At 32.3% G+C, this 26752-nt stretch overlaps 3 protein-coding genes and 1 pseudogene across 6 annotated transcripts; 2 read left to right on the top strand and 2 right to left on the bottom strand.

Moving 5' to 3' along the window:
* The first annotated feature begins 3564 nt into the window (after positions 1–3564).
* On the top strand, positions 3565–5493 carry LOC18612134 (uncharacterized). The gene is made up of 2 exons (XM_018117227.2): positions 3565–3704; positions 3791–5493. Exon 2 carries the CDS (start codon positions 3904–3906, stop codon positions 5329–5331), a length of 1428 nt encoding a protein of 475 aa, XP_017972716.2. The 5' UTR covers positions 3565–3704; positions 3791–3903; the 3' UTR covers positions 5332–5493.
* A 171-nt stretch (positions 5494–5664) lies between these two features.
* LOC18612133 (Integrin-linked protein kinase family) lies at positions 5665–16878 on the bottom strand. 3 transcript variants are annotated; one of them, XM_007048753.3, is made up of 12 exons: positions 16498–16877; positions 16006–16080; positions 15778–15873; positions 15253–15338; positions 14982–15102; positions 13375–13454; positions 12385–12447; positions 12128–12246; positions 11711–11796; positions 8987–9108; positions 8045–8156; positions 5665–5984 (listed from the first exon to the last, which is right to left on the bottom strand). In XM_007048753.3, exons 1-12 carry the CDS (start codon positions 16816–16818, stop codon positions 5886–5888), a joined length of 1380 nt encoding a protein of 459 aa, XP_007048815.1. In that variant the 5' UTR covers positions 16819–16877; the 3' UTR covers positions 5665–5885. The 3 variants fall into 3 exon arrangements, with proteins under 3 accessions (XP_007048815.1, XP_007048816.1, XP_088664305.1); XM_007048754.3 differs by lacking the exon at positions 15778–15873; XM_088808179.1 differs by lacking the exons at positions 5665–5984; positions 8045–8156 and having other exon boundaries at positions 8983–9108; positions 16498–16878.
* Positions 16879–20558: 3680 nt separating this feature from the next.
* On the top strand, positions 20559–22809 carry LOC18612132 (U3 small nucleolar RNA-associated protein 18 homolog pseudogene; annotated as a pseudogene). The gene is made up of 2 exons (XR_016024198.1): positions 20559–20696; positions 20882–22809. The product of XR_016024198.1 is annotated as a U3 small nucleolar RNA-associated protein 18 homolog pseudogene (transcript).
* Positions 22810–24290: 1481 nt separating this feature from the next.
* On the bottom strand, positions 24291–25694 carry LOC18612131 (uncharacterized). Its single transcript, XM_007048751.3, has one exon. It carries the CDS (start codon positions 25602–25604, stop codon positions 24393–24395), a length of 1212 nt encoding a protein of 403 aa, XP_007048813.3. The 5' UTR covers positions 25605–25694; the 3' UTR covers positions 24291–24392.
* Between the last annotated feature and the right edge of the window lie 1058 nt (positions 25695–26752).

The raw sequence follows: 26752 nt of genomic DNA, 5'->3' as shown, positions 1-26752 counted from the left end.
AATCGAACCTGTTGTGAGATAGGTCGAGCCAAGATTAAGTCTAAGAATTTTAATTGAATTTGTTCTAACATGGGTCAAGCCCAGATCAAGTCTAGAAATTTCATTTTTGTTTAAAATCGAACTTATTTTGAGATAAGTCGATTCTAGATCGATTTGATTAAACCAACTGGCTTCAAGATAAGCCAAATGTGGTGTCTACGTCTTTGCACTATCCTTGATTCTCAAGAATGTGCAAAGAGGGGCAACTGTAGACACATAAATTAAAAATAATAATAATAAAAATAAATATAAATTAAATTAAATAAATAAAAATAAAAATAAATAAATAAATAAAAAAAAAATCGGGATGGCTGGGCGTACGCCCAGCCATCCCTTCGCTGTCCCATCCCCCACCCACTACGCGGGATGGGGGTTCTGGCCACCAACCCCAGGGGTGCCAGAACCCCCCCCTAACCGGGTTGTCCAAAAAATTGGACAACCCGGCTCTTTAAAACCCTGCAAAAAGCAAAAAAACGGGGTTAGCCACAGAAAAGAGAGAGAAAAGAACACAAAGAAAAACAAAGAGAAAAGGGTGAGATCTGAGAGGAGAGAGAGAGGCCGACGGGAAGGGAAGGGTTCGGCCAACGGAAGGCGAAGCGATTCGCCGGCTAAGAGAGAGAAATCCGAGAAGAGAGGGGAGGACGCCGGCGCCGGAAGAGAGAAGAGATTTTTAGAGAGAGGGGAGAGGGCGCCGCTGCTAGAGAGAGAAAGTGAGGAGTGAAACTGAAGAGAGAAAGAGAGAAAAGGGGATTAAATACCTAGGGTTAGTGGGCAAAACGGCGTCGTTTCAGAGAGGCGAGCAGAAGCTGGAAGGACCAGGCAAAACGGCGTCGTTTTGAGCGGCTTCGCAGGCATCAAAACGGTGCGTTTTGGACTTCTCCTTGCGGGCTTCCAGAAACAGGCCGGGTGCTGGATTTGGGCTCCCACGGGTCGCCGAGTTGGGCCGATCGCAGCCCAAGAAGGTATAACCTCTTTTTTGTTTGTTTTACTTGGGTTCTTAGTGTTGGGTCTAGCCCATTGTAATTAAAATACATTCTTTTTAGGAAATAAATATTTATATAATATGGGCATTTATATTTAATATTAAAAATCAAAAAATAATAATAATAAATAATGATAATAATAAAATAAAAAAATAAAAAAAATAAAAAAAATAAATAAATAATAATAATAATAGTAATTCATGATGCAAATATACATATATATATTATATTATATTTTTAGATAAAAGATAAAAAATAAAAAAATAAAAAAATATATAAAATAAAATAAAAATAAAAAATAATGTTAATAATAAAATGAAAAATAAATAAATAATATAATTGGGAGAAAATATTTGAGTATTACCGCCAAAAAGGGGGCAAAGAGTTGCCTCTTTCGGGCGGATGTTTTCCGGGTGCGAAGTTCGAGACGGATTTTCACCGAAGCGTCGGGATAAATCTGAACTCTAAATTTCAAAACCCATTAAGTCAAATAGTCATTATTAGAAAATAATATATGTAGAAAGATTTTGTTAATTCAAATAAATATTACTAAACAAAGTTAAATTAATCGTTTAAAAGTTAATTCATTAATTATTTAGATAAGCTTTGTAAACAAGTAAAAAATTGACCAACAACAAAACATGGATTTAAATAACCAAAAAATAAAGTATATATATATAAAAAATAATAATAAATAATAAATAATAAATAATAAATAAATAACCAAAATTTTTTAAACAATCAATAAACGCGTGCATATAGATACCATCATTTTATACTGTCATTGCATGCCACTCATATTTTGCAAATGGCGCGGGAATCCCGATGATGGGATTTCCCCGAGGAGCTCGTAGAGACGAGTTCTTCCGGGGATATCTCTAGGTGAGGAGAATTTCGAGACTTCACCAAAGCGTTGGGATAGTCTTCGAATAATTTTCCAATAAAAGATTACCGACTCCATCATTTAAAATAAACAAGTTACGACATCATTCTACGCTTGCATCATATGCATACGTAAGACCAAGTGAAAAACTCAGTCTGACAATTCAATAAAAATTTAATTAATAAAATAGGGATTAAACTAAGAAAATGCTATATTAAGATAACTTAAGATTAAATGGTACCGTTCGTAGAACGGGCGTCACGGAGGTGCTAACCCTTCTCCGTGCGTAATCGCACTCCCGAACCCATCTCTAAAAAAACGTGGACCAGTTCTCGTTCTTTCGACGGACCTAAAATTAATTTAGGGCTTCGTCGATTAAGAATCGAGTTAATAGGTGACCAATCACACCTAGATAAAAAAGATTGGTGGCGACTCCCACACTCGCGAATATTTAATTTTCGCCCGCGTCTGGCGGACGGGTTCCCGGACCCGCACGTCACGACACTTTTTAATAATCATATGTCCAGCAATCACATTTTCTGTAAAATATCAAACATCACATATGTTTTAACTAGAAAATATTTGTAATGCTCATCTCAAAATTTGTTTTCAATTTTTGTTCGTTAAGTAGTTGCTTCTTTATCATTTTTGTACTTCAATTTTTTAAAAAGGGTAAAAATCTATCTTGATTTTTCAACAAAAAAAAAAGATAAATGAAAAATACACTTAAGCCCAAAATGGTGACCCTATTTCATTCATGTCAAAACTTTTTTCATAAGAACAAAAAAAAAAAAACTTGACACTCAGATGTAATGCCAAATTAATAAAATTTGCAATCATATTTTTCAATTGTAATGAGTTTATTCTCAATCACAAGTGCAAGGTCTTTCTTGCTTTAAAATTTTGAATTATTATTTATATATCCAAAATTTAAAACATTACAAATAAATTTATCTAATTGGCACATTTATTTATTTCTAAAAAAAAGAAAGAAAGGAAGCCCATAGATTTTTTGTTTTAAATGGCCAGTCCATTTTGAGATTGCGTAAGTGTCATGGTTCAAAGAGTACAAACTAGTACAAGTAAGCAACTCAAGTAGACCACACAGGTCAAGAAACACCTAAGTAGATCAGACAATCTGAACAGACTCTAGATAATAAGTCCAGCCCACGCCCACGTAACGCGCTCTGATTTAAATTTTTAAATTTAATTATGAATATTTAAATTTAAATTAAATTAAATTAATATTAAAATTTAATGTAAATATTATTTATTGAAATTAAATCTCTTAATATTTTTTTTTATTTTATAAACTCTATATAAATAGTGTGATTATTATCTTGTAAAGTGACTAATATCTTATTTCAAAAGTAAAATAATTTTTAAATTTTAATCAAATTTCCAATCTATTAATTTTTAAAATAAATACTTTTATTTTAATAAAATGTCTTCAACTAATTATCAATGTTTTCATTAATTTAATAACGTGAAAATATTAAAATAATAATAATTTTTAAAATTAATAAAAAATTATTTTAAATTTTTTATTTTTTTATTGACCATGTTTATCCTTTTAAATGACATTTTGAAAATTAAAATAAAATTATGACTAATAGTGATAAAGAGTATTTTACCCTATTTTCAAAGTCCTCTATTTTCGGAGTTTAAATCCAACCCAACTTGAAAGCTAGAAGCCGAACAACAGAGATGTCTCTGCTGGAGGCTGGAGCTTTTCTTCCGTCTGGTAGACTAACCCAGAAGACTGATATCCACTCGAGTAACCAGTTATTCTTTAAATGGTAAGCAGCCCATTCCTTTACTTTCTTTGTTCTTGTCATTACATTTAGATGTCAAGACTTGGGTCTTCGAATTTTGTTTAGGGCAGTGGGTTCATGCTGAAGATGTTTACTCCTGTTTATTTGGTCTCATCAGCTTGTACTCTTGAGAAAATTGTAGTATAAGATTAGAAGAATTCTGAGTACCCAGAAAAGGACTTGAATGAGAAAAATGATGGGTATGAAGTTTTTTGCCAATGCAATATCTGTGTACAGAAATTATTGCAGCCATAGTTTTAGCAATAGCATTGTTCAAAAGGCTTACGAGAGTGGAAATAAGGTCAAGAAGAATAAACCCAAAGTCCATAAAGCCAAAATTAAATTGACTGATGAACAGAATAATGTGTTAGATCATGTTCGTGGTGGCCTTTCCGTGTTTATTACTGGCTCTGCAGGGACTGGGAAAACAGTTTTGCTAAAGCATATAATCAAAATATTGAAAAAGACTTATGGAGAGTCAGGGGTTTTTGTGACTGCATCCACTGGGATTGCAGCATGCGCTCTTGGTGGACAGACACTGCACTCGTTTGCTGGTATAAGAATTGGTGATGGTAATCGTGGAATGTTGCTAGATTTGGTTTTAAATGATAGGGAGGCTCGTAGAAGGTGGAATAAGGCACAAGTGTTGGTTATTGATGAAATTAGCTTGGTGGATGCGGATTTGTTTGACAAACTTGAATATATAGCAAAAACTGTTCGTGAATCGGATAAGGTGTGGGGTGGAATTAGGCTTGTTGTGAGTGGGGACTTTTTTCAGTTACCTCCCATTTTTAAGGGTCATGATCCATCACGCAAAGAATTTGCCTTTGAAGCTGATTGTTGGGATGCAAGCTTTGATATACAGGTTGAGCTTACCAAGATTTTTAGGCAATCAGAAAATAGGTTCATTAAATTACTTCAGGGTGTTAGGAGAGGCAACAGTGATCCTGAAGACTTGCAGTTTCTAAAACAATCATGCTCAGCCTCTGAGCCTCATCCGTCGGCGGTACGGCTCTATCCAAGGATTGATGATGTGAACAAAGTAAATGAGGAGAAAATGAAAGCCTTATCTGAGGAACAGGTTATCTATGAGGCTATTGATCGAGGCAAAAAGCCTTGGAAGAGGCAGCTTGCATTAGGGCTAGCTCCTGACAAACTTGTAGTGTGCAAAAGCGCAAGGGTAATGCTGATAAAGAATTTGAATGTTATGCATCGACTTGTGAACGGTGCAACTGGTATTGTCACTGGATTCACAGAGACAAAGGGTGGCACGGTCCTAAGTCCTGACAATCTCTTGCCAGTTGTCAAATTTGATTCAGGCCCAGAAATGGTTATTGAACCACAAAAGTGGTATGTAATGGTAGGATCAAGGCCTGTTGCTTGGAGACTGCAATTACCCCTTGTCTTGGCATGGGCTCTAAGTATTCATAAGTGTCAAGGAATGAGTCTTGACCGTATTCATACTGATCTCTCTAGAGCTTTTGGGTATGGTATGGTTTATGTTGCACTTTCCCGTGTAAGAAGCTTAGATGGCCTTCATTTATCTGGTTTCAGTCCCTCGAAGATTAAGGCTCACCCCAAGGTTTTGGAGTTCTATAGTCATCTTGCATGAAGTAATGGCAGTAATACCTTGCTTTCTGTTTCAGATAGAACAAGCACCGAATAACACATGGCTTTTCTCTTGAAGAGTTTCCTATTCTCACATAAATTATCCCAGTAATGGAAGTTTGTGAGAACTTTTGATGCATTTGAATGAAATTCATTGGTACTAAAATCCCCTTTTATATTAGTTGTTTTAGTTTTTATGTGAGACTCTCATTTCAATTTTTTAGCTTTGTTATTATAATTGCAAAAAACATTGAGGATTATCTTTGGATAGAATTATATCAGTAGCGTTGATTGGAGGAGTGATCCCTTGAATGGTAAGAAAATTGACACTGATCTCTGCATTCCCACAAAATGTTTAACATTTCCAAACAAAGCTATCAACAAGGATGCTCGAGATGCTGGATCTTTGTCTACATACATATAAAAAGCAAGTCAAATGGAGTGAGAGATGAACACAACAACATACGCAAAATGACCCGATTGGAGAACTAAACTGAAATAAAGGCCAGATTATATGTACATTTGTTGTTTATTAAGATCAAGAAAGCTTATAAAAATTCAGCATCTGGTTGTGGAGCGAGATAAACGACTGCTAGGATTCAAACGATCTCTCTTCAGCATGTTCTCAAAGTTCTTCAGACACTTAAGCGGTCCAACCTGTGCAATGGAACAACACCACAGAAACTTCTGGTTCAGACTCACCAAGCAAGCTTAGACAGAAGAGGTAATCCAGCACATGCATATACACAATAATAGGAATGTAGGAAACAAAACATGTCAAGCATTGCTGAGACACCCACGGGACCCAGGAAACTCAATGCTGACACCAACCTAGACCATCAAAGCCACCTTACAGCTCCAGAATACTCAAAAGCTGGAAGTAGCTGAGATCTTATATGAAGAAGGCAAACACTAGACATTCAGATAACTATGAACTCAGAATATCAAAGCCTCGGTTCCAAGGGCGGAACTAGAGCATTTTTAAAGAGAGGTCAAACAGAAAGAGACATTAAACAATCAAATAGAACTCTATATATAATTCAATTATCACTCACTCATCTAAAAGATTAAATAAAATTCATAAGACATTAGACATATAAAAAAATACACATTAACAGTAATGATGGTGTCATATATATATATATGACTAAATGAAACCATGAAAGAAGTTTCTCTCACTCTCTGTGCACAAGAATGGAAGAAAAAATAATTTTTCAAATTCAAATTAATTGTCTATTTACTTTGTGTGTTCTAGCTCTCATCTTATTTTCTATTTATCTCTTAAATTGCTAATTAATGTATTGAGTTATGGGGTTGAACTATTAAGATATAATATGTTATTATAAACTATTAAATTGGACTCTTAAAATATAATATGTTATGATAAACTTAGATTTCTATTAAAACTTAATGAGTTTAAATTACTAGACTCACTTTTATATTTTTTAAATTTGATAGACTTAATATATTAGTTTAGAATATATTTGTTGGGCTTAATTAACAATATGCTAACTATAATGACTCTAATTTTATCAAACAATTTGAGGTATAAAAATAATTATTAAATAAAAAATATTTTAAGAGTCATTAAAAATATATAATAAATAAAATTGTATTGAACAAAAATACAATTATATCATTCTACCAATTTGTATGTATATCTTTATTATTTAAGTTTTGCAACATATATGCTAAAACGTATTGGTTATTTTGAATAAAACATAATATATTGATAAAATTCTAAGCAACAGTGCAACACTACAACTTATATTTAAGAATTACATAATAATTTATTTATTTTTAAATATTAAAATCATAAAAAATAAAATTTACATAATAAAAAAAAAAACATGACAAGTAGAAGATAGAATCTACATATGACATAATAATAAAAAAAAAGAATATGATTAATTATTCATAAAAATTTGTGAAAAAAATTTATAAAAATTTAAAATATATGAGTAAATAGAATAAAAATAATTAATAAATATAAATAATAATAAAATAAATTGAAAGAAAAAAACAAAAAAATATTAAAATTGAGTAACGCATATGAAATTATTTAATTTATTATTTATTATTTGTATTAATTGTTAAATAAAAAACTATTTTAAAAGGTCATTAAAAAAATTATTAAAAATTTTATATAATATGTAAAAAAAAATTTAAATTTTGGTGGGGGGAATGTAAGGAGGCTCCGCCTCTGCCAGGTACTCATGGTCCATTGCACATCGGAACTAAAACTTATTGTTCTTTCTAAACAGTTTTTAAAATTCAAGCAACATGTTAATACAAAGAATCTTGTCGGATGGACCAAGATATTGGACCTATAAAAGAAGAGTTTAAAATGTCTTATTCCTGATACCCGCTTTTCTTGCTATCCATCTTATATTCTGCCTTTATCATCACAAATTTTCCTTGCACGGAAATTTTTAGCATTAAACCTCGTTGATATACATCATGATAATCAAACTCCCCACTGCTGCCACTGTTCCCCCAATTTTTAGAATAATCACCCCAGAAAGCCCTTTTCTCAATGAAAAAATGCAGCTACATTTCTATGCATTATTTTGAAAGAGGAAGATATACAACACAAAAGACCACAAAAAGTTGGTTTATGCACAAAAATGCAGGTACAAAGCCCACTCACACCCTATCTGGGTGGGTGGGTGGGTGTGTGTGTGTGTGTGAGAGAGAGAGAGAGAGAGAGATGAGACCTTCCAACGCCCCTTATGAGCAAGTTGGTTACTTATGTGATCCAGCCTTGTAATTATCTGCCTAAATGGTGGTCTCTTGAATGGCTCCTCACTCCAGCATTCCTCAATTAACCTGCAGAAAACATAAGGGATCTATTTTAGTAAGAAAAAGAAGAAAAATACATTAAGGACTTATGAAGATCCTTTGATTTGCTTTAAAAACTTATCACTAAATTTATGTCAAAAAACAAAACAAGAGAAAGGATAAAATAGCCACCTCTGAATCCCCTATTACTTTTTCTGAGTTATAAGTACAATAGGACATTTGAGGCTCAAGAACTTGAAGCAGGAAGCCATGTGGCTGGATGAAATGCAAAAATGGCTGACAAGCAACATTCTTAAGAATTCATGGGCAACTCATACAAAGATTACAAAACAAATATAACTTTATTTTCCTCTTCCACACTCTCCACTCCCACCCCCCCCCCTCTTTTTCTCTCTGAGCAATTCCAATTATAACAAGTTCAAACTCAAATGGTGTTAAACCAACAGCCAAATGACAGCAGTCTTGATCCTTCCAAGGTATATCTATCCAAGATCTTGATTGATTTGATATCAATTTCATGCTTTCTCAGATCTTATTGAATTCAGCCATGCTGGCCAGCAGAGCGGTTAACAAGAGCCACTACGCATGACAAGCTACAAACTCCAGGTAGATGCTCTAATAAATAATGTTCATAGCAGGCCAGCAGCACTAGAAGTAGAAACTTGAAAGTAGACAAGAATGCAAAGGTAAATTTCCTTTTTATTAAAAACTTTTTTGGAGCTCAGATAAATTAGGTCAAAAATAATGGTAGATAAAATTATGCTTATTTAAGTAGCAACAAGGCTTTGTAAATTCATTCACGCATTCAGAAGGGATTTAGGAAGAAGAAAAGAAATAGAGTTCACATAAGGACTTACTCCTTTAACCCATGAGAATAGTACTTTGCAGGAACTCGAAATGGTGGGCGCTCATTTGCAACATATGCTTTAGGGACTTCATTTTCTTGCTTTGAATGAAATGGTAGACAACCTTCAATCATCTAGAGCAATGATAAATGACATATTATTGCAACATCTACATGTATCAGTCAGTCTTTATAAAATAACAAAACCAAAACACCCCATAGATCTTATCCATGCAACTATGACCAAGTGCCATGCAAAAAAAAAAAAAAAAGAGAGAAAGAGATACTAAAACCTGAGAGTTGAGAGGATAAACTGGGAAGGTTCCAAATAACAATTTATTAAATCAGACATGCGCACGCATACTAACTCATACATGCGGTGAGAGATAAGATAAAATTAATTTTTATTATTGTTACTTTTACTTTATTTTCTTATTATGCTTAGAAAAGTTTATTTAGCCCATAAAAAAAACAGAATAGTTTATTTAAACTCTATTGGTACGTTTGGTTGGCGGAATAGACAAAAATAGAATAGAATATTTATTATGTGGGAATAGAATAGAATAGTTATTACTTAGTTTGGTATGACAAAGAGAATAAGACAGGAATAATTATTATGACTTATTGTAGTGTTTGATTGGTAACAATAATTTTGGAATAAGAAAGGAATAGAAAATAAAAAAACAAAAACACCCTTTATTATTTATATGACATCTTATTTTTATTAGATTTTTTAAATATTAATAATCTAAAATTTAATTAAAATATTAATAATTAATAATTTAAATATTAATATTTTATTTAATTTAACTATTATTATGATTAATTTTTATTTTATTTTTAAAATATTAATAATTGATAACTTCAATATTAATATTTATTTATAATTTAATTATTTATATTTTAAAATATTAATATTTTATTTAATTTAAATATTATTATGATCAATTATTTTATTTTTAAAAATTAATAATTGATTATTTATTTAAAATATTAATAATAGATAATTTAAATATCAATATTTTTTTAATTTAAATATTATTATGATTAATTTTTTATTTTATTATTTTTTTTAATATTAATAATTGGTAATTTATTTAAAATATTAATAATTGATGATTTAATTATTAATATTGTTTATATAATTTAAATGATATTATGTTTATTTATTTTTAATTTATTTTGTTTTTAAATAGAAATAATTTATAATTTATTTTATTAATAATTGATAATTTAAATATTATTATTTTATTTATAATTTAATATTAATATTTTAAAATATTAATATTTTATTAAAAGTTGGAATCAAGTGAGAGAAAGAGGTGAGAGAGAAAAATAATATTTTATACAAATAAAATTGTAATTTTTCAAACTTGTAAGGGATATTTTTATTTTTATCAATTTTTGAATTTATTCCTCAACCTTGGAATAGCTAATACCATGGGGTAAAGTGGTATTAGCTATTCTTTAGTTTTAAAGGATTTTGAAGAATAGCCATTGCATGGACCATTTTTCAACCAAACAAAGAAACCAAAATTCCTTGAGAATAAAGCCATTCCCCCAACCAAACATACTATATCTAATTGACGCTTTTGCTATTTGCCTTTTGTTTTCTACCAAAAAAATATAAAGCAAAAAGTAAATAGCAAAGCTATCAACCAAACTGGGCGTTAGTAGTTGTATCGTTCATTACAGTTAGAAGTAGTTTAGTTAGTTTAGAGTTTTAAATCATATAACAATAAGACCAAATTTTTTCAGACAACTGTATTAAAACCTTAATGATTTTGTGCATAGCAAAGAAAATTCACATATTCATATGAGAAAAGCATTTGAGTGTAATATACTTCTGTATCAAATACATTTGTCCCATCAGATACAAAATGTGATCACGGACTTGGTTTTCAACCATATAAGATCAAGCAGCTATATGCCTATATCTCCAGCGTATTTCATTCCTTATGTACGATAAGAGCAGTGATGGAGACATAAAGCATTGGGAAAGTTCATCCACATAGATACAAGCACACATGCACACACATATATATGCACATATATACATATATGTATATTCCAACTTTCAAAGACAAAGGGACCTCCTTGTAAACATAAAAGTTATTAATCAAAGTTGTGAGTTTGTTGATGTTAGAAATTCTGCACATGACATGATTGAATTCTCTTTAACTCCAAATGTTAAAACACAATATGGATATAAAATTCTTCTATCAACATTACACTACGTAAATATCAGATATTACTCTAAGACATCAAGAATAAAGCAATCTACATAAAATGAACAGAAAGAAAGATTTTGCAAAATGCAAAGCAGGATTTATAAACAAACAAAATCAAAATCAAAAAAGAGATTTATAAATTCCTGCCATTTTAAGTTTTGAATTCTGATATTCCTTTAACCTTTGACATCACATAAAGGCAACTTTTATTAAAATAAAATATTGCAGTTTTTAACTCAAGTCCTAAATTATAATATATTGTAGAAGGTTTCAAAGTTTTGGAAGATGAATTGAGAAGGTAAAGATGAAACCTGCTTATCAAGTCCAACTATAAGAGGCCTAATTAATAAATTTAAAACAAAAAATCACATAATTTTTCTTTGCCCGGAGCTGGGGCCAGTTTCCATGACTACCACTTGCACCCTAAGTGTAACTTAATAGTTACACATGTATTAGCAATATTGCAACTTGCAAGATAAGTTTTTGAGTTAGAAAAAAAATCTAACCTCTTGTAAGATCAAAGCGAATGAAAACACGTCTGCTTTAGTATCATATTCTTCGTTTCTATAAACTTCTGGTGCAACATATCGGCCTGCTCAGAAGGATGGATACATCATGATGTAATTTTACCATTAAAATGAAGGGATATTTAGCATTTAATACTTTAATTCAAATTTAGCAAACTGCAAAGCCACATGGCAAACAAAAAGATTTAGCTGCGATCTTAACATGCTTTTCCAGTAAACAATCAGACAACATAAACCATTAATTAGGAACCAAAAAGACAAATCACTCAGCCTGCCTCTGGCTTTCTCAAGAAAGGCCAAAACAAATGACTAGTCCAATAATTCACAAGCAACCCTGCCTAGTACTAACAGATGACAATGGAGGATACGGAGTTTTCCCCAATGCAGAAAACTTACAAGAAGTCTCTTGAGATGTCACTGGTTTGTCTTCTTTAACTGTGTTTGCAACTTTGAGCAGCTTGCTGACTCCAAAGTCTGCAACTTTCAGATGCCCAGAATCATCGCGCAGTATATTTCTGTTATCTTACTCGTAAAACAACGACAAGCGTTCAGTAATTTTGCCCATTTGGGTATTAATAATGCATGTTCCATGCCTGAAAAGTAATGAGAAAAATTAAGGTAACCAGAATATATATTTAAGGAGGAAGACCTACGAAGGCTCAAGATCCCGATGAATTATTGCTTCAGGTTTGTGCTCATGCAAATAATTCATTCCCCTGCAATAGATAGTGGCGTTTTATTGAGGTACCAGTAAATCATTAGAATGAAGCAGGTAATAATCAATTGAAATAGAGTAGGGTAAAATTTTTCAAATTTTGAAAAAAAAAAAAAAGCTTGCCCAAGGAATCCTTTCTACCCAATGGCAAGACAATAATTTTTTGCTGATTCCATATTCCTTAAAGAATCATTGTCCAGAATCAGCCAAAACGTGGAGCAGAGATATTTAGTAGATGTTGTTGCATTCCACCATCTTTTTCTGTTTCTATAATATCACAGCAACAATCTAGAAATCTTACTAGTTTTGTATATGTAATGACATTCAAAACCATCTAAAGTTATCTTTTACATGATTACTGAAACTTTTATTTCACCGACTTTTCCCCATTTCTGCTTAATTTATCTTGCACATAATTCCTTTTCCCAGCCATTAATTAATTGCATAGTGCATTAGCAAACATTTTGCAATCACAAATCTGTGCTACACTGCAAGTCAGTTATAGCGATTCATTCTTACAATCTCTTTCATCATCTTCATGTTCATCAGATCACAAACAACTGTGCTACCACCAACCGATCCTAACATAATTCATTGAAGTACCAACACCATCTCAGCATAATCCTTTCCCCCTAATAATGCATGGTTCATGTAAAATGATTTAAACTTTAGTTAAACACCCACTTCACATGCTCGATATGAATTTGAAGAGAAGTTTCTGTCATATGCCTAACCCCAAAGGGCATCCACGAAATTTAATCCCAACAATTATAAAAGGCATGGACTTGGAAAAACAAACTCATTTGAATGAAAAGATGATGTAATAATATGCACATAAAAATGTTGATTAATAGGACACTCTGTGAAACTAGAGAGAGACACCAGCCAATCAGAAACTCATAAACAAATTCCCAGCCGCCAAACCAACCTAGCAATATCAAGTGCAAACTTAACAGCAGTTGTTGGCTTTAATGCACCTTTTTGCTTCAAATATGCTCGAAGATCTCCCTGCAAAAAAGTACATGAAAGAAAAAGCTTATATGTATACTTGATATGGTACAAAAGATCAATGAATATTAAATAAATGTGCAAAAGTAATTTAACCAGACAAGATTAATTATTATTCTTTCACAAAAATGAAGACATTAGTTATTGGTCCAAGAACCAAAAGTAATTCCTTTCCCAATTTCTCTTATTCTGGTTTTCCTACAGCCTACAATGCACCCGCAAGGGGTAAAGAAAAGAAAGAAGAGTGTCATTGACTTGGGAGATCATGAGAGACTACCAGCAAATTAAATGAGAGCATTTCTACTCCCTTATTTTGTTTAAACTAGTAATCTCAAATATGTAGTAATTGTACGTATATGGTACTCTAATATGCCGCCTAGAGTAGGGAATTCTCCTCCCTCTTGAAGAGGAGGGAATCTATAAAGGCTTAGCGCGAAAAATAAAAAATTTAATAGACATTTCATGTAATGGCCCCAAAACAGGCATCATAAAAGTTTGGATATCCTATTACTATTACTGGACATCAAAGATTTTGACATCCAACATTCAGCCATTTTCTTCCAGAAAGGTTGGATTGTAGGGGGCGGAATTTCAAACTTAGCAACTTAAGTTAGATGCTTCTTAACCTAGGGCTTTTCTAAAAATGAATTATGACATATGGTTCTACTTTAGTACAGATGCAGCAGCTTCAGAATATCTAGAAATAAAGCACAAGTAAGCATGCGAACATGTCTATGGCCTTGAAATCTCAAGCATATACTCATCATAATACAAAAGTGTACATCATTTGAAAGTGGGCAGACAAGTATTAAAGAACTGTATGCAGTGGTATTAGGGCTATGAGATAACTTAAAAAGAAAAGGCTGAATATCTCTATGTGATACAGAAATTTTTAGCCTGGACATAACCATATTTCATATGGGCCTAGCACTGGTTGCAATTGAACAAATATCAAACAAGTAGCTTGTTGGCCAAGTGAAATGTGCCAAAGGCCATGCCAAAATTACCAAAACTACTTTAAGAATTTAGGTGTAACTTTAACTTATACTTCACTTCACAAATTAATGATTTGCAAAGTCACAATGGTGATTTGCTTTGTGGTATACCAAGAATGACTCCAACCTGCATTTATAAACTAGTAAATGAAAAAGGGGAATAGGTTAAAAGGCATTGCTACTAGAATAGCAATGAAAAAAATAAAGTTCACTATTTTCTTAATAATGTTATATTTCATTAATCTCAACAGCTCCATGGGAATTCCATACTAAGTTCTACACTATAACAAAACCATATAAAAAACACTAATATATTTTTCCTTTATTTATATCAAGTAAACTATGAAATAAACAATGTATCTAACAACAAAGTTCATGAATATATAACGATAGCAATGTACATCAATCTTTTTTTAAGGGTTCAGGGCAAAGAGCCAAATGCCAATTGACCATATAACCATATAAAAAAAAGGAAAAAAACAAACTGAAACAAACTTATCGCTGTTGTAGCAAGTGCAGAACAAGATCAAACCTTAGGTAAGTACTCTGTAACAATTATCATCGGACTGCTTTGGGTTACAGCACCCAAAAATTGGACAACATTTGGATGGCGTATCTTCTGAAGCAATGCAAGCTCATCCCTGAATGCCTTACTGAAATGCCAACAACATGTCAAAACCTCAGAGACTAGGAATAATCAAGAACATTAAATCACAAATTAGATTTGACACAAACAAACTGGAGATAAAGCACCAAAACTTAAACAAAGAAGGAAAATCACAAATGATATAAAACCAACCCACACTTTGTCCTCATCAGTAAAAACTTCCTCTCCAAGTGTTTTAACAGCAACTTTAATGCCCCGCCAAGATGCTACGCGAAATGTTCCCTATGTTAAAATTTAACAATTAATAATTAGTGAGATGGCGTGCTTGATCCTGATTGACATAGTACCCCCTACAAAAAGATGGGGAAGCTTGTGCATTCAAGTCTCTCAGGTGACTTAGCTATATGAGAATTATTTTTCAAGTTTGAACACAAATATGCATAGACCAACTGTGTTAGAATTGTAATGGTTTACATGTCTTATCACATTAGAAGACAAACAATCTCATTCTGGTGTGCGCATAAACAGAAAATGTACTATAGTTTGTGGACAGAGATGAAACTTAATACCTTAAGCTAGCATGCAAACATAAAAATGTACTTCTCACCGCAAGTACAATAACAATGTAAGCAATGGTAAAAGGTAACCAAAAGTAATATGACAATCTAGCAAATAGTGAATTACAGCCATAGACAGACAAAAGAATAAGGTTTAAAATTACCTTTGTGATATGGACACTGTTAGAAAAATCAAGCTCACTAGAATCAATCTCATACTCTGGCACTTCACGAGAATTTTGAACATGCATTGGAGCTATCTAAAATCCCAGAATTTGCCCAAAAAAAAATATAAAGACATTTAATCATGAAGCTACACTTGATAGTGTGAAACCAAACTTAACAAATCAAAGCAAATATCATTAGCGGCAAGAACAAAGTTAATTAAATACCGGAGACTTCGCACCATGCTTCTCCAAAAGCTTGATCACGTCTTGGTTTTTATAGTACACCGCATCAGCAAGCGGCTGTTTAAACAAAATCATCCATTCAATATTTTTATTTATCTTTAATGCACAACATTAACCAAATAATTCCCATTTCAATGATTCTCCCAAAATGAACAATTTAGTTACTTTTTGATCATTCCTTTTGCTATCAAAGCGAAAAGCAAGTAATGTGTTTGGTTTGGATACAAAAGCAAACATAATTTTGAAATGTTAAAAACAAAACTTATTGAATAATAAAATGCATCATTTCACTTTTAGAAGGAACAATTCTAGTTTTTGCCTTTTGTCATTTGTTTGCTTTTTATCAATAGTAATTTTACTTTCAATTAGTTTTTTTTTATTTATAGCAATTTTTTGCAAGTAGCAAAAAAATAAGCAACAGAACCTTAATACGCAAAGAAAAAGAATTTAACAAGGAAAAAAAGAGAGAATTACAGTGCTGCCCCAGCGGTCTCTGGCGTCGACGTCTGCGCCGCGATCAAGCAGCAATTGGACGACGTCGGTAAGGCACTGGCAAGCGGCGACGTGGAGAGCTGTCCGACCGTCGATGTCTTTGAAGTTGACATTGGTGCCAGAGTCCAACAGCTCCTTAATTCCTTCCAAGTCCCCTTCGTTAGCCATGTACATTAGCCTCACCCTCGGTTCTATCTCCGCCCCTATGGCTTCGCCAGCCGAACCTTCCCGGTCCGGCGCCAGCGAGGACTGCTTCCCCAGGGTGAATCGAGCTGGCGACCTGCAGCTGGAGCTCGAGTCCATTGAGTACTAACAAGGAAAAGGTTGCTCCAGTTTTCCTCTCTTGATTTTTCCTAGTTGCTTGGGGGTGAGAATTTAAAAAGATAAAAAAGCGGAGGAGAATATTGGAATTTTCGTTATTTAATTTATTTTTAAATTTTGTTTTCGGAACTATTATTACTGATAAGAATAAAGAGTCTGGATTCGGCTGTAGCATTCACTAAAGACATTCAATGACGTGGCTGTGCGCGGGAGGTGGGCACTCAGGCCTTTGTAAAAAATATGCTATAACGAGTAGAAGAAATCTGCCGGTAGATATTGGTTTAGTCAAGCATAACATACTACTTAAGCGAGAAAAGTCTTATTTATACGTCTAAAACTAATCTCATATTATATTTTTGTTATAGTGGAATCTGTTATATTCTCTCCCACGTTATTATGCAACTTTTTCGAAATTCGTTACATGTAGTTCGATATAATATCAATTTGTCACAAATGCACGCTTTCAATTCGAAAAACGTAACTACTAAATGAAAAAAAAAAAATCTTTTTATAAATTTAAACCTGTACTTGTAAACTTAACTCTCGTTGAAGTAGGATCCGAGACACGGCAGGTTAATAGAGCATCGATAATTCAAAATAGACACTCAGAACAAGGACAAGATCAAAACTTTTTATTTTCAATTCAAATAAAATTTTGTTTGTATTTAAAAATTAAGATAATTTCCTTACAAAATCATGAAATGCAGTATGTGTTATTAAATAATTAGTTAGAAGATAAAAAAGTTATTTTTGAAATAAATAGAATTTTTCTATTCTTAGAGTTGGAAGAAAAATCTCATCTTTTAAGATCTTATTATAAAATAGCATGCAAATGCATGTAAAACTTTTTTTTATATATATATAAGGAAAAAGATAAAAAATATTACATCATTTTAGGCCATGAATTACTATAAAAGCGTATGCAAATACTTGTGAATACTAATTTGCTTTATAAAAATAACATATTACTATATATGTTATTTATTAAAAATATATATTTGTATTGTTTAAGTATATCATAACAAAAAAAAACTTTCATTGTAACTTTAGATACATTTTAAAAAGAATTGTATGTACAAATTTACTACAACAAAATTGAACCATTTTGTCTAGGTAAACATTTTCAAGATTTTTCTTTTTGTTCCAATTGCTTTCTAGCAACCATTGCTATATATTCCTAATTAAAAAAACAAATTCATATATATAAAATGATGGGTCTATTTATATTGGTGCAAAACTAAATTTTAAACTCTTTATATTTTTTTTATACAATTTATTTTATTAATTCTATAATTGAATTTCATACTCTATCCGCATAAAACATGTATATAGAAAATTAAAGTCAATTGAAATATTCACATAAACAAATAAAATAAATAAATAATGCTACTCCTAACTTACAACCAAAATTAACTGAAGATGAAATAATTAGAAGTAACAAATGGATTGAAGTCCGGATTTGGATCCCTATATTTTTGGAAGTTAATTAGTCCTGCTTTTCCAATTTCAATAATTTAATCCTTAATGTCAATTCAATAAAATCATCCACACTATGGAAAAAACACAGGTCAATTTGATGATGGCATGGTATGCCAATTTATAAATTTTTTATTAAGTGGCACACATCAAAAGGCAACACAAAAAATCCTATTTTTTAAAATAAAATAATAGAAATTGTAAATTGTCAGCAACCCTTTATTCAGTTTTTTAAAAAATCATTGTAAAAAAATTAAAAAATAAAGAAAGAAATAGAAATTTAGAATAAAAAAAAAACATGAAGAGATAAATTAAGGTGTGACAAATTTGATATGGGAGTGATTAAGAAAGAGAGGAGAAGAGAGAAATCGGGAAAGCAAGGAAGCGGAGTCAATCTGGTGGACGCAAGGTTGGTTGGTATTAATCCACATTAAGCAAAGTAAATCAACACGGACCTACTACTTACTCTAATTAGTAACAGTGAGGCAATTAAAAATCTATACTCTTTCCCCACAAATGATGATGTTGACTCATCAGCTAAAATTTCAGTGCGTTCAAATGATGACCTATTAAATTAGAAAAAGAATAAAACCTATTAGAATAGAAAAACAATATTAATTAATCTATCTATATAACAACTATACATTTAAACATCTTATTTATTGATTAGTGTATAATTTTTTATCTAAAAAGTAAAATTCAAATCTTCTTTCTCCAAATTAAAAAGAAAATAAAGTGCATGGACACACAGCCTATACTAGTATTAGACTATAGAGTGCATCCCACTTACCAAGCCTCAATTTGAGAAATTAATTTCAAGTTGTTAGGAAATTAGTTTTTCTCTCTCTTACTTGTTTTCATTGTAACAATTGCTAAATATGTAAGGTGGAGATATGCTTAATTTCATTTCATTGTTTGGTATGATTATTTCTAAGTGCAAATCGTATGTTTCATAATTAAGTTTTGATGGAACTTTGAGTGTTTCAATAGAAAGTATTTTAATTTTATCTTTGATATCTTTATGCGTTTTGATTTACTAAAATTTGTAATTTCACGAATCAATATTTTACGTTAAGATTGTTATCATTCATGACATCTGTCTTCCTACTGAGTTTGCTCAAGTCAAAAGCATTATATTTATCAAGATAAACTAATTATAAATATTATAATTTATACCCCCTAAACTCCATTTATCGATCAATTAAAAGTTAGTTTTAAATAATGTTGGAGTTACCCCATCAACAATTAATGATCATTATCTAATAAAGGAAAAAAAATTGAAAACTCTAAACTCTTCTGGGTTGTTAATCCTAATTAATATGACATAAAGTTAATTAGGAAAATAGTAAAAGTCAAAAGCTTAGTTATGCGTAAATGATACAACTCCTTTTTTTTTCTTTAATTACTTATTGATTTACCAATGCAAAATTAATAATAATAAAATAGCTACACACCATAATAACTTAAATTTAAATTTACACATTTTTGAAATTCTTCCTAAAAGTAAGTATTGCTATTTGTTTATTTGCAGATTATCTAAATATAGCTTCTTTTTTTTGTTGTCTAAATATAGCTTGACGTAGAATAGTGTACAATGTTTTATTTTTTAACCCTAACAAAAAAAAAAAAAGTAATTCAAAACCTCCAAGATTGAGTCTTTAAATTATAAGAACTAGATGTCTCTTGACTCTTGAGATGAAATGAAGTGACTACGATATAGAGTAAATCGTCTTTTTTAAATTTTAAATTAATTAAAAATGTCTACTTATATCTTTCATAATAATATTAAAATTTCAATTGTTAAATACATGTTTATAATACTATAAAAATATTATATTCTCGATTGATGTGATATAAATATCAGATTAATTTGAATTTTATGAACATGATGGATATATATAAGTTTAAGCATTACTATTTTAGTTTTTGATAAAATTAAGTGATGTTATTGTGTTTCTATAAAAAAAATTATAAAATTATATTATAGAGCCTTATTCTATTTTTTAAAGTATACTTTGAGAAAATAATAAATCCTAAAAATGAAAGTTGAAAAAATAGACTTCATAAATTTTTATCCCAAAAGAAGTCATCATTTTACAAAAAAATAACTTGTAAATATTTTTTAATTAAAATAATTACAATAAAATCATATGTAAATAGAGTGAGGAGATATTGAATTTGGACTCTAAACAAACCCAATAATTATTAAATGGGCCGACAAAAAATGGTTGTGTCAAGTTCGTTCGCTTCTTCTTTCTCCAACTCACCCAACTAACCCTCATGGCTCATAGCCTTTGAAATACAGACGCCGCTTTTCTGAGTGAAAACACCCACCGTCTGTCTCTCTTCTTCCCCGCTTTCATGTTCAGAGGACAAACACCCAGGTAAGCCTTATGTCTTTCCCTTTTATTTTATTTTGTTTCCCTTTGTTTAACTGATATCTCTCTTGTCAAGGTGGTTTTAATTTACTTTTACTTATGGATATACTGCTATTTGTGATCAAAATAAAGTTATAGCTGTTCTAGGGCAACTCTGCAAATCTTTTCTCATTCATTGTTTGATTTTCCAGAACCGTGAAAAGAGAAAAAAATGAGTTTGATATCTCAGAATCCAGTGTCTAGAAACAGAGTGAAGGCTAAAAGGGATGATGGGCCTTCAATTCATGAAGATAACAAAGATATTGATAATGGGTTGGAATCCGATTCTGAAGTTTCTAGGTTAAAAAAGAGAAGGAAAGAAAAGGAAAAGCAGATTGAGATGGAGCAAGAGAAAGAAATAAAAAAGCTGGAGAACATTCTTTTTGGATCCATATATTCCCCTGTTGAATTTGGTAAAGCAGGCGAGGAAAATGCTCAAGTTGTTGCTCAAGATGGTTCTACTTTGTTCTTTTTAGACCGATCGGTGAATAATTTAGAATTGCCTGAGGAAAGTGATGATGAAGAGAAGAATAAGGAAAGGAAAGCTGTGTGGGTGGATGAGGAGGAGGAAAAAACAACAATAAACATAGCTAAGGTTAATAGGTTGAGGAAGTTGAGGAAGGAAGAGGATGAGAGTCTGATTTCTGGTTCAGAGTATATTTCTAGATTGCGGGCTCAGCACACTAAGCTGAACCCAGGGACAGAATGGGCAGACCTAGATTCGGGGATAAGGAATGATACTATTTATGATGATGAATTATCGGATGAAGAAAAGGGTGTTGTAGCTGCTCAGGGTTATGGAAATGTCGAAGTTGATGATGATATTCTGAGAACAAATGAAGATCTTGTGGTGAAGAGTAATGTTAAATTGTTGCCAGGGCTTCTTGAGTATTCGAGACTAGTGGATGCAAATGCTGAGGAACCTTCCAGTGGTCCAATAAATTCTGTCCAGTTCCATAGGAATGCTCAGTTACTACTTGCTGCTGGACTGGATAGGAGGGTCAGGTTTTTTCAGATTGATGGTAAACGGAATACCAAAATACAAAGCATCTTTCTTGAAGATTGTCCTGTTCGAAAGGCATCTTTCTTACCTGATGGTTCGCAGGTCATTATAGCAGGGAGGAGGAAGTTCTTCTACTGTTTTGATTTAGTGAAAGCAAAAATTGATAAAATAGGGCCATTGGTTGGCAGGGAGGAAAAAAGCTTGGAAGTTTTTGAGGTTTCCCCAGATTCTAGTACGATTGCTTTTTTGGGAAATGAAGGTTATATCTTGTTGGTTTCAACCAAAACAAAGGAACTGATTGGAACACTTAAAATGAATGGAACTGTCCGTTCTCTAGCTTTTGCTGATGATGGGAAGCAATTATTGAGCTCTGGTGGGGATGGACAGGTCTACCACTGGGACTTGAGAACAAGAACTTGCTTCCATAAGGCTGTTGATGAAGGCTGCATCAATGGTACAGCTCTTTGCACTTCACCGAATGGAAGAATGTTTGCAGCTGGTTCAGACAGTGGGATAGTGAACATTTACAACAGGGACGAATTCTTGGGAGGTAAAAGAAAACCGATCAAGACTATTGAGAATCTAACCACCAAAGTGGATTTTATGAAGTTTAATAGTGATGCTCAAATACTGGCTATCTGTTCTACCATGAAGAAAAACAGTTTGAAGCTGATACACGTCCCATCGTTTACTGTATACTCTAATTGGCCTCCACCGAATGTGAACTTACATTATCCCCGCTGCTTGGATTTCAGTCCTGGTGGTGGTTTTGTGACTGTTGGAAATGCTGCTGGCAAAGTGCTATTATACAAGTTGCATCATTACAGTCATGCATAGAGTAGATGTTTACCCCTGTGCTTGTTTGAAGCATCATGTACTCGTGTGTGGGAGGGGATGTAGTTCAGCTGCAATCTAGTTTCGCCCCTTGTCTGTATCATGCTGGTGAAGGCACCACAGCCGTCAGCAGATGAACAATGCCTTAAAAAATTTTTCTTTCCTTTGCTTTTGGCCTTTAATTATAAACCATGCTCGTAGAGCCAAAATTTTGAATTCAATAGCTTCAACCTAGTTCTTATAGTCTATGAGTTCATTGGCCATTACGGGTTTTTTTGCCCTATGTTGTAACTTCACTTGATGATAGATTCTTTACACTTATCCCGCATTGTTAAAGATTTGGAAACTCTATTGCTTGCGGCCCCGTAATTTTGTTGGAATTATATAAATCTGCTTGATAAAGATTGGCAGGATGTTCCCAATTTCCAGTTAATATTCTAGTCAACATAAATTATTTTAGTAAGTCAGATGGAAAGCGTTCAGCGTTATTTGCGGATATTGTTCATGTCCTTCAGTATTTTCCGTAGGAAAACTATCAAGGAATAATAACTCAAAAGAAAGTGATGACCCAGGAGGCAATCAAACTCTCTGCATTTTCTAGGTAAACAAAAAAAAAGCCTCTACACTTTAAAAGTAACGATTTTCATGCTACTTGCCTAAAAAAACAATTTTCAGGCAGCAGTGATCTCATGGTGATTCCCCTTTTCATATTATAAAGATTAAAATTCATTAGAATTCAGCAACTTCTCATAAAATGTCTCATTTTTCTCATAAGCACCACATGTATTATGTTACATGAACATGAAGCACTCCATTTTGATATGAAAATTATTGGCCAACTTTTCTTTTCGTTTTTTTCCAGATATAATGGATTCAAGACAATAATTCTTCTTAACAGAGAGATTCTAGTGAGGCTGATCAATGACTACAGAAAAGAAAGGCTGAGCTGAGCTGAATTTGGGCTACTAGTGAAAAAAACTCTCATGAACATCGTACCGGGAAACCAGTTAGAAGACGGGAGATTCCTGATCATCCCAGACATGAAGACTTCTTCTATTCTAATCCAAAAGAATGTCTGCCACCGTTTTCCTCATCATCAACCGGCAATACGAGCTACATGCTTATAACCACAGGCCAGCAATAAAAACTTTTACCATGCGGGTACTGCTACCACGTTTTGAATATCAAATTTCAGTCAAATGTATCAATTCTTCTAATTAAATTTGAATATAACCATAAATAAGTCGATTTATACATATATATATATATATATTATTTATATCATAGGAAATTGACATAATATTTTAAAAAAGTCTAACAAGTCATTACTTTTTAATTAAGTTTATTCTATCTCTTATATTATAATTAATTAACAAGAATTAGTCAACATGACATTTATCATTTATTTGTGCTACATACTAGGGTGCAAGCTAAGATTTTTATATGACAACGTCATTATATCATATCATCATCTATTATAATATGTAACATGTTAAATCATCTATTATAATAAATCAACATGTTAAATGTGATAGTAATAGTGATTAATGATTGTATACCATTAATTATAAAGTTTTCTTTAATTTAAAATAAAAATTAAAAACTTGATTAAAAGCAATAAAAGAATAAAAATTTATTTACATATTTTTTTAATAAGATATCAAGAAAGATTTTTTTCTTTTCGTAAGTTTAAATTCTAAAGAAAATACAGATAACAACGATAGGGAGAAGCTCAAGCACCCGACTCCAGAAGGTGACTTCTTAGAGAAGTACTAAAAAAAAAAAAAAAAAAAGCAAGCTTAGAAAAGGCAAAGTGAAAATTGAATTTATTCTTCATGAGGAAGATTGAGATCAAAATCCAACATTTTCGCAGTACCAGCCTGTTTAGCTTCAGGGGAGAGGCTGGCTTTGTGATCAAATCCACTTTCTCCTGCTGGTTCTCCTCTGAAACCAACCTCCTTGGCTTCTTCCTGCGATGTAATTCTGCTGAGGGGATTGTCTGCAGTTTCCATTTGAAGGCAGATCTTATGGTTGCTACGGGCCTGATAAGTCTTACCGTGGCGTGCAATTTTTTTACTTTTGCCCACGTTTGAGCCAGAAGAACTAGCTTCCCTATGCTTCTTGTCAACAATTGTGGCATCAGAGAAGGCCAATTCACCTAGGTGATCAAAGTCGTTAATCTTCCCATGGCTGACCCTTTGTATACCCAATGCTTGAAAAGTTGAGAAAGAATTAGTTAGTACATCCTCGCTTATACTACTGCCGTCATCAACTTTGCGGATGTTAAGTTCTTCTTCAATGATCTCTCCTTCTTCTGGCAAATCCTTTTCCAAGATGTCTTCTTCTTCTAGTATCGAAGCAGCCTTTTCAGTCTTCAACTCCTGCCTTGGAAACTTGGATTGGTTCCCATCTTCTGAATTTCGAAGCTCCCTCTTCTTTTCAGGAACTCGATTAATGGCAAGCTTGTCTTTAATACTAGCTTTCCGGCCTCTCTTTCCAGTCACTGACCAATTGCTTATGCAATTCGGCAAATTTTTAGCTGGCTCCTGTTGCAGTAGTCGAGTGTCAGGCTCAGGTGTAGTCTCGTCAGAATTCGGAGGCCGAATACCCTTCCAATCCCTCTCAGGATGGTTCCTCATATGTCCACACAACGACATGATCGATGGAAACCTCTCCTTGCAAATAAAACAAGTATTGTCTCCCTTTTCTTTCTTATCAGTCACGGTGGACAAAACTTTAGGCACTGACTTATAAGCTTTAGGCTTCTCGTGCATCCGAATATGACCACCCAAGGCTTGGCCAGGGCTGAATTTTTTGCCGCAATATGGACAGCTTCGAACTTGGCCTTCAGCTCCATTGGAAACATTCTTCTCGCGCCATCTGAACTTTCTTCGATTTGGTCTTTGCCTTTCCATTAAAGAATCTGAAGAAGAAGCACCGTGATCATTATCATCATCACGCACTGTCCTCTGACGCTCATTCTCGTTCTCACTCGATGTTTTATCGCTAAACTCGTCTTCCACACGATTGATCTCCATGGAATAAAAAAAACAAAAACAAAAGCAAAGAAAGCTAAGAGATAGGATGAAGATGGCAAGGAATCGAGACAAAGAGCAAGAGCAACAAAGGAGAACACATGAAGTTAGGGTTCAAAGTTGTTCTTTGAATTTTTATAGATTATATTATTTCTACGGGAAATTAAAACTAGCAGTGTTAAAGAAGTAGAATCCCAGCTTGAGTTGTATAATAGTATTTTTAAGAAAAAATTGTGAAAAATAACTCTCTTCATAAATATAATTTTAAATATTTTTAATTAATTTTTTATATGAGCTGACAACAATACATTTTAAACAATTTTAGATAAATAAAAATGATTTTGATTTTTTTAATTTTGTTATTTAGACAAAAATTTTAAAATTAAATCCTGATTTTTTTTTTTATTAAATACTGTTTCAAAAGCAAAGATGACATCAAGGTATGCGTTTTAGGTTTTGGTTTATTGTTTTATATTCAAACAACTCCAAAATTGAGGGGTTGAAATTGATTAGATATATTTGTAAATTAGAACACTGTATGACTTTAGCAACTTAAACCTGACTGCGAGCAGGTAAATTAATAAGTTATTAGGTATTGCATTACTAGTTTTTAAACATTGTGTCACTGACTTGTAGGCATTGCGAAGCTAATTTTTAAGCATTGCATAACTTAATCATTACGTTTCTGATTTTTAAGCATTACGTGACTAGATTGTAGGCATTGCGTGAATGATTTTTAAGCAATGTTAAGTCACATTATGCATAAAAACTAGTAACGCAATACTTTATTAATCAATCATGCAATGCCTAAGTCACGTAATGCCTATCAACTAGTCACGTAATACTTAAAAATCAGTCATGAAATACCCTATCAACCAGCAACATAATGTCTAAAAATTAGTAACGTAATACTTAAAAACCACCAAAGTTACCAAGTTCCATGTAATAAAATCAATAACTTCAAATAACACACCATCTTCCATTTACTATCATAATTAACGAATATACCTACTTGACGAAAAATGCTCAAAAATTTTTCTTTATATATAAAAAATCACTTCAAAATGCTTAAAATGCTCAAAACGTTCAAAGATTTTTTTTCATATATCAAAGACAATCTAAAATACTCAAAATGCTTAAAGGTTTTTCTT

The sequence above is a fragment of the Theobroma cacao genome, chromosome 1 (genome assembly GCF_053813885.1).
Source record: "Theobroma cacao isolate CCN51 chromosome 1, ASM5381388v1, whole genome shotgun sequence".
Classification (NCBI taxonomy): Eukaryota; Viridiplantae; Streptophyta; class Magnoliopsida; order Malvales; family Malvaceae; genus Theobroma; species Theobroma cacao.
The sequence above is the reverse complement of the archived record's forward strand: the minus strand, read 5'-3'. Positions and strand labels throughout refer to the sequence as shown.

Excerpts from the sequence above, each read along its gene's own strand:
- LOC18612134 (XM_018117227.2), top strand. The coding sequence starts at position 3,904 with ATGAGAAAAATGATGGGTATGAAGTTTTTTGCCAATGCAATATCTGTG.
- LOC18612133 (XM_007048753.3), bottom strand. The coding sequence starts at position 16,818 with ATGGACTCGAGCTCCAGCTGCAGGTCGCCAGCTCGATTCACCCTGGGG. Across the intron at positions 16,081-16,497 it reads GAGACCGCTGGGGCAGCACT|CCGCTTGCTGATGCGGTGTA; the intron begins GTAATTCTCTCT and ends TTGTTTAAACAG. Across the intron at positions 12,448-13,374 it reads TTTGCACTTGATATTGCTAG|GGGAATGAATTATTTGCATG; the intron begins GTTGGTTTGGCG and ends TATCTATTGCAG.
- LOC18612131 (XM_007048751.3), bottom strand. The coding sequence starts at position 25,604 with ATGGAGATCAATCGTGTGGAAGACGAGTTTAGCGATAAAACATCGAGT.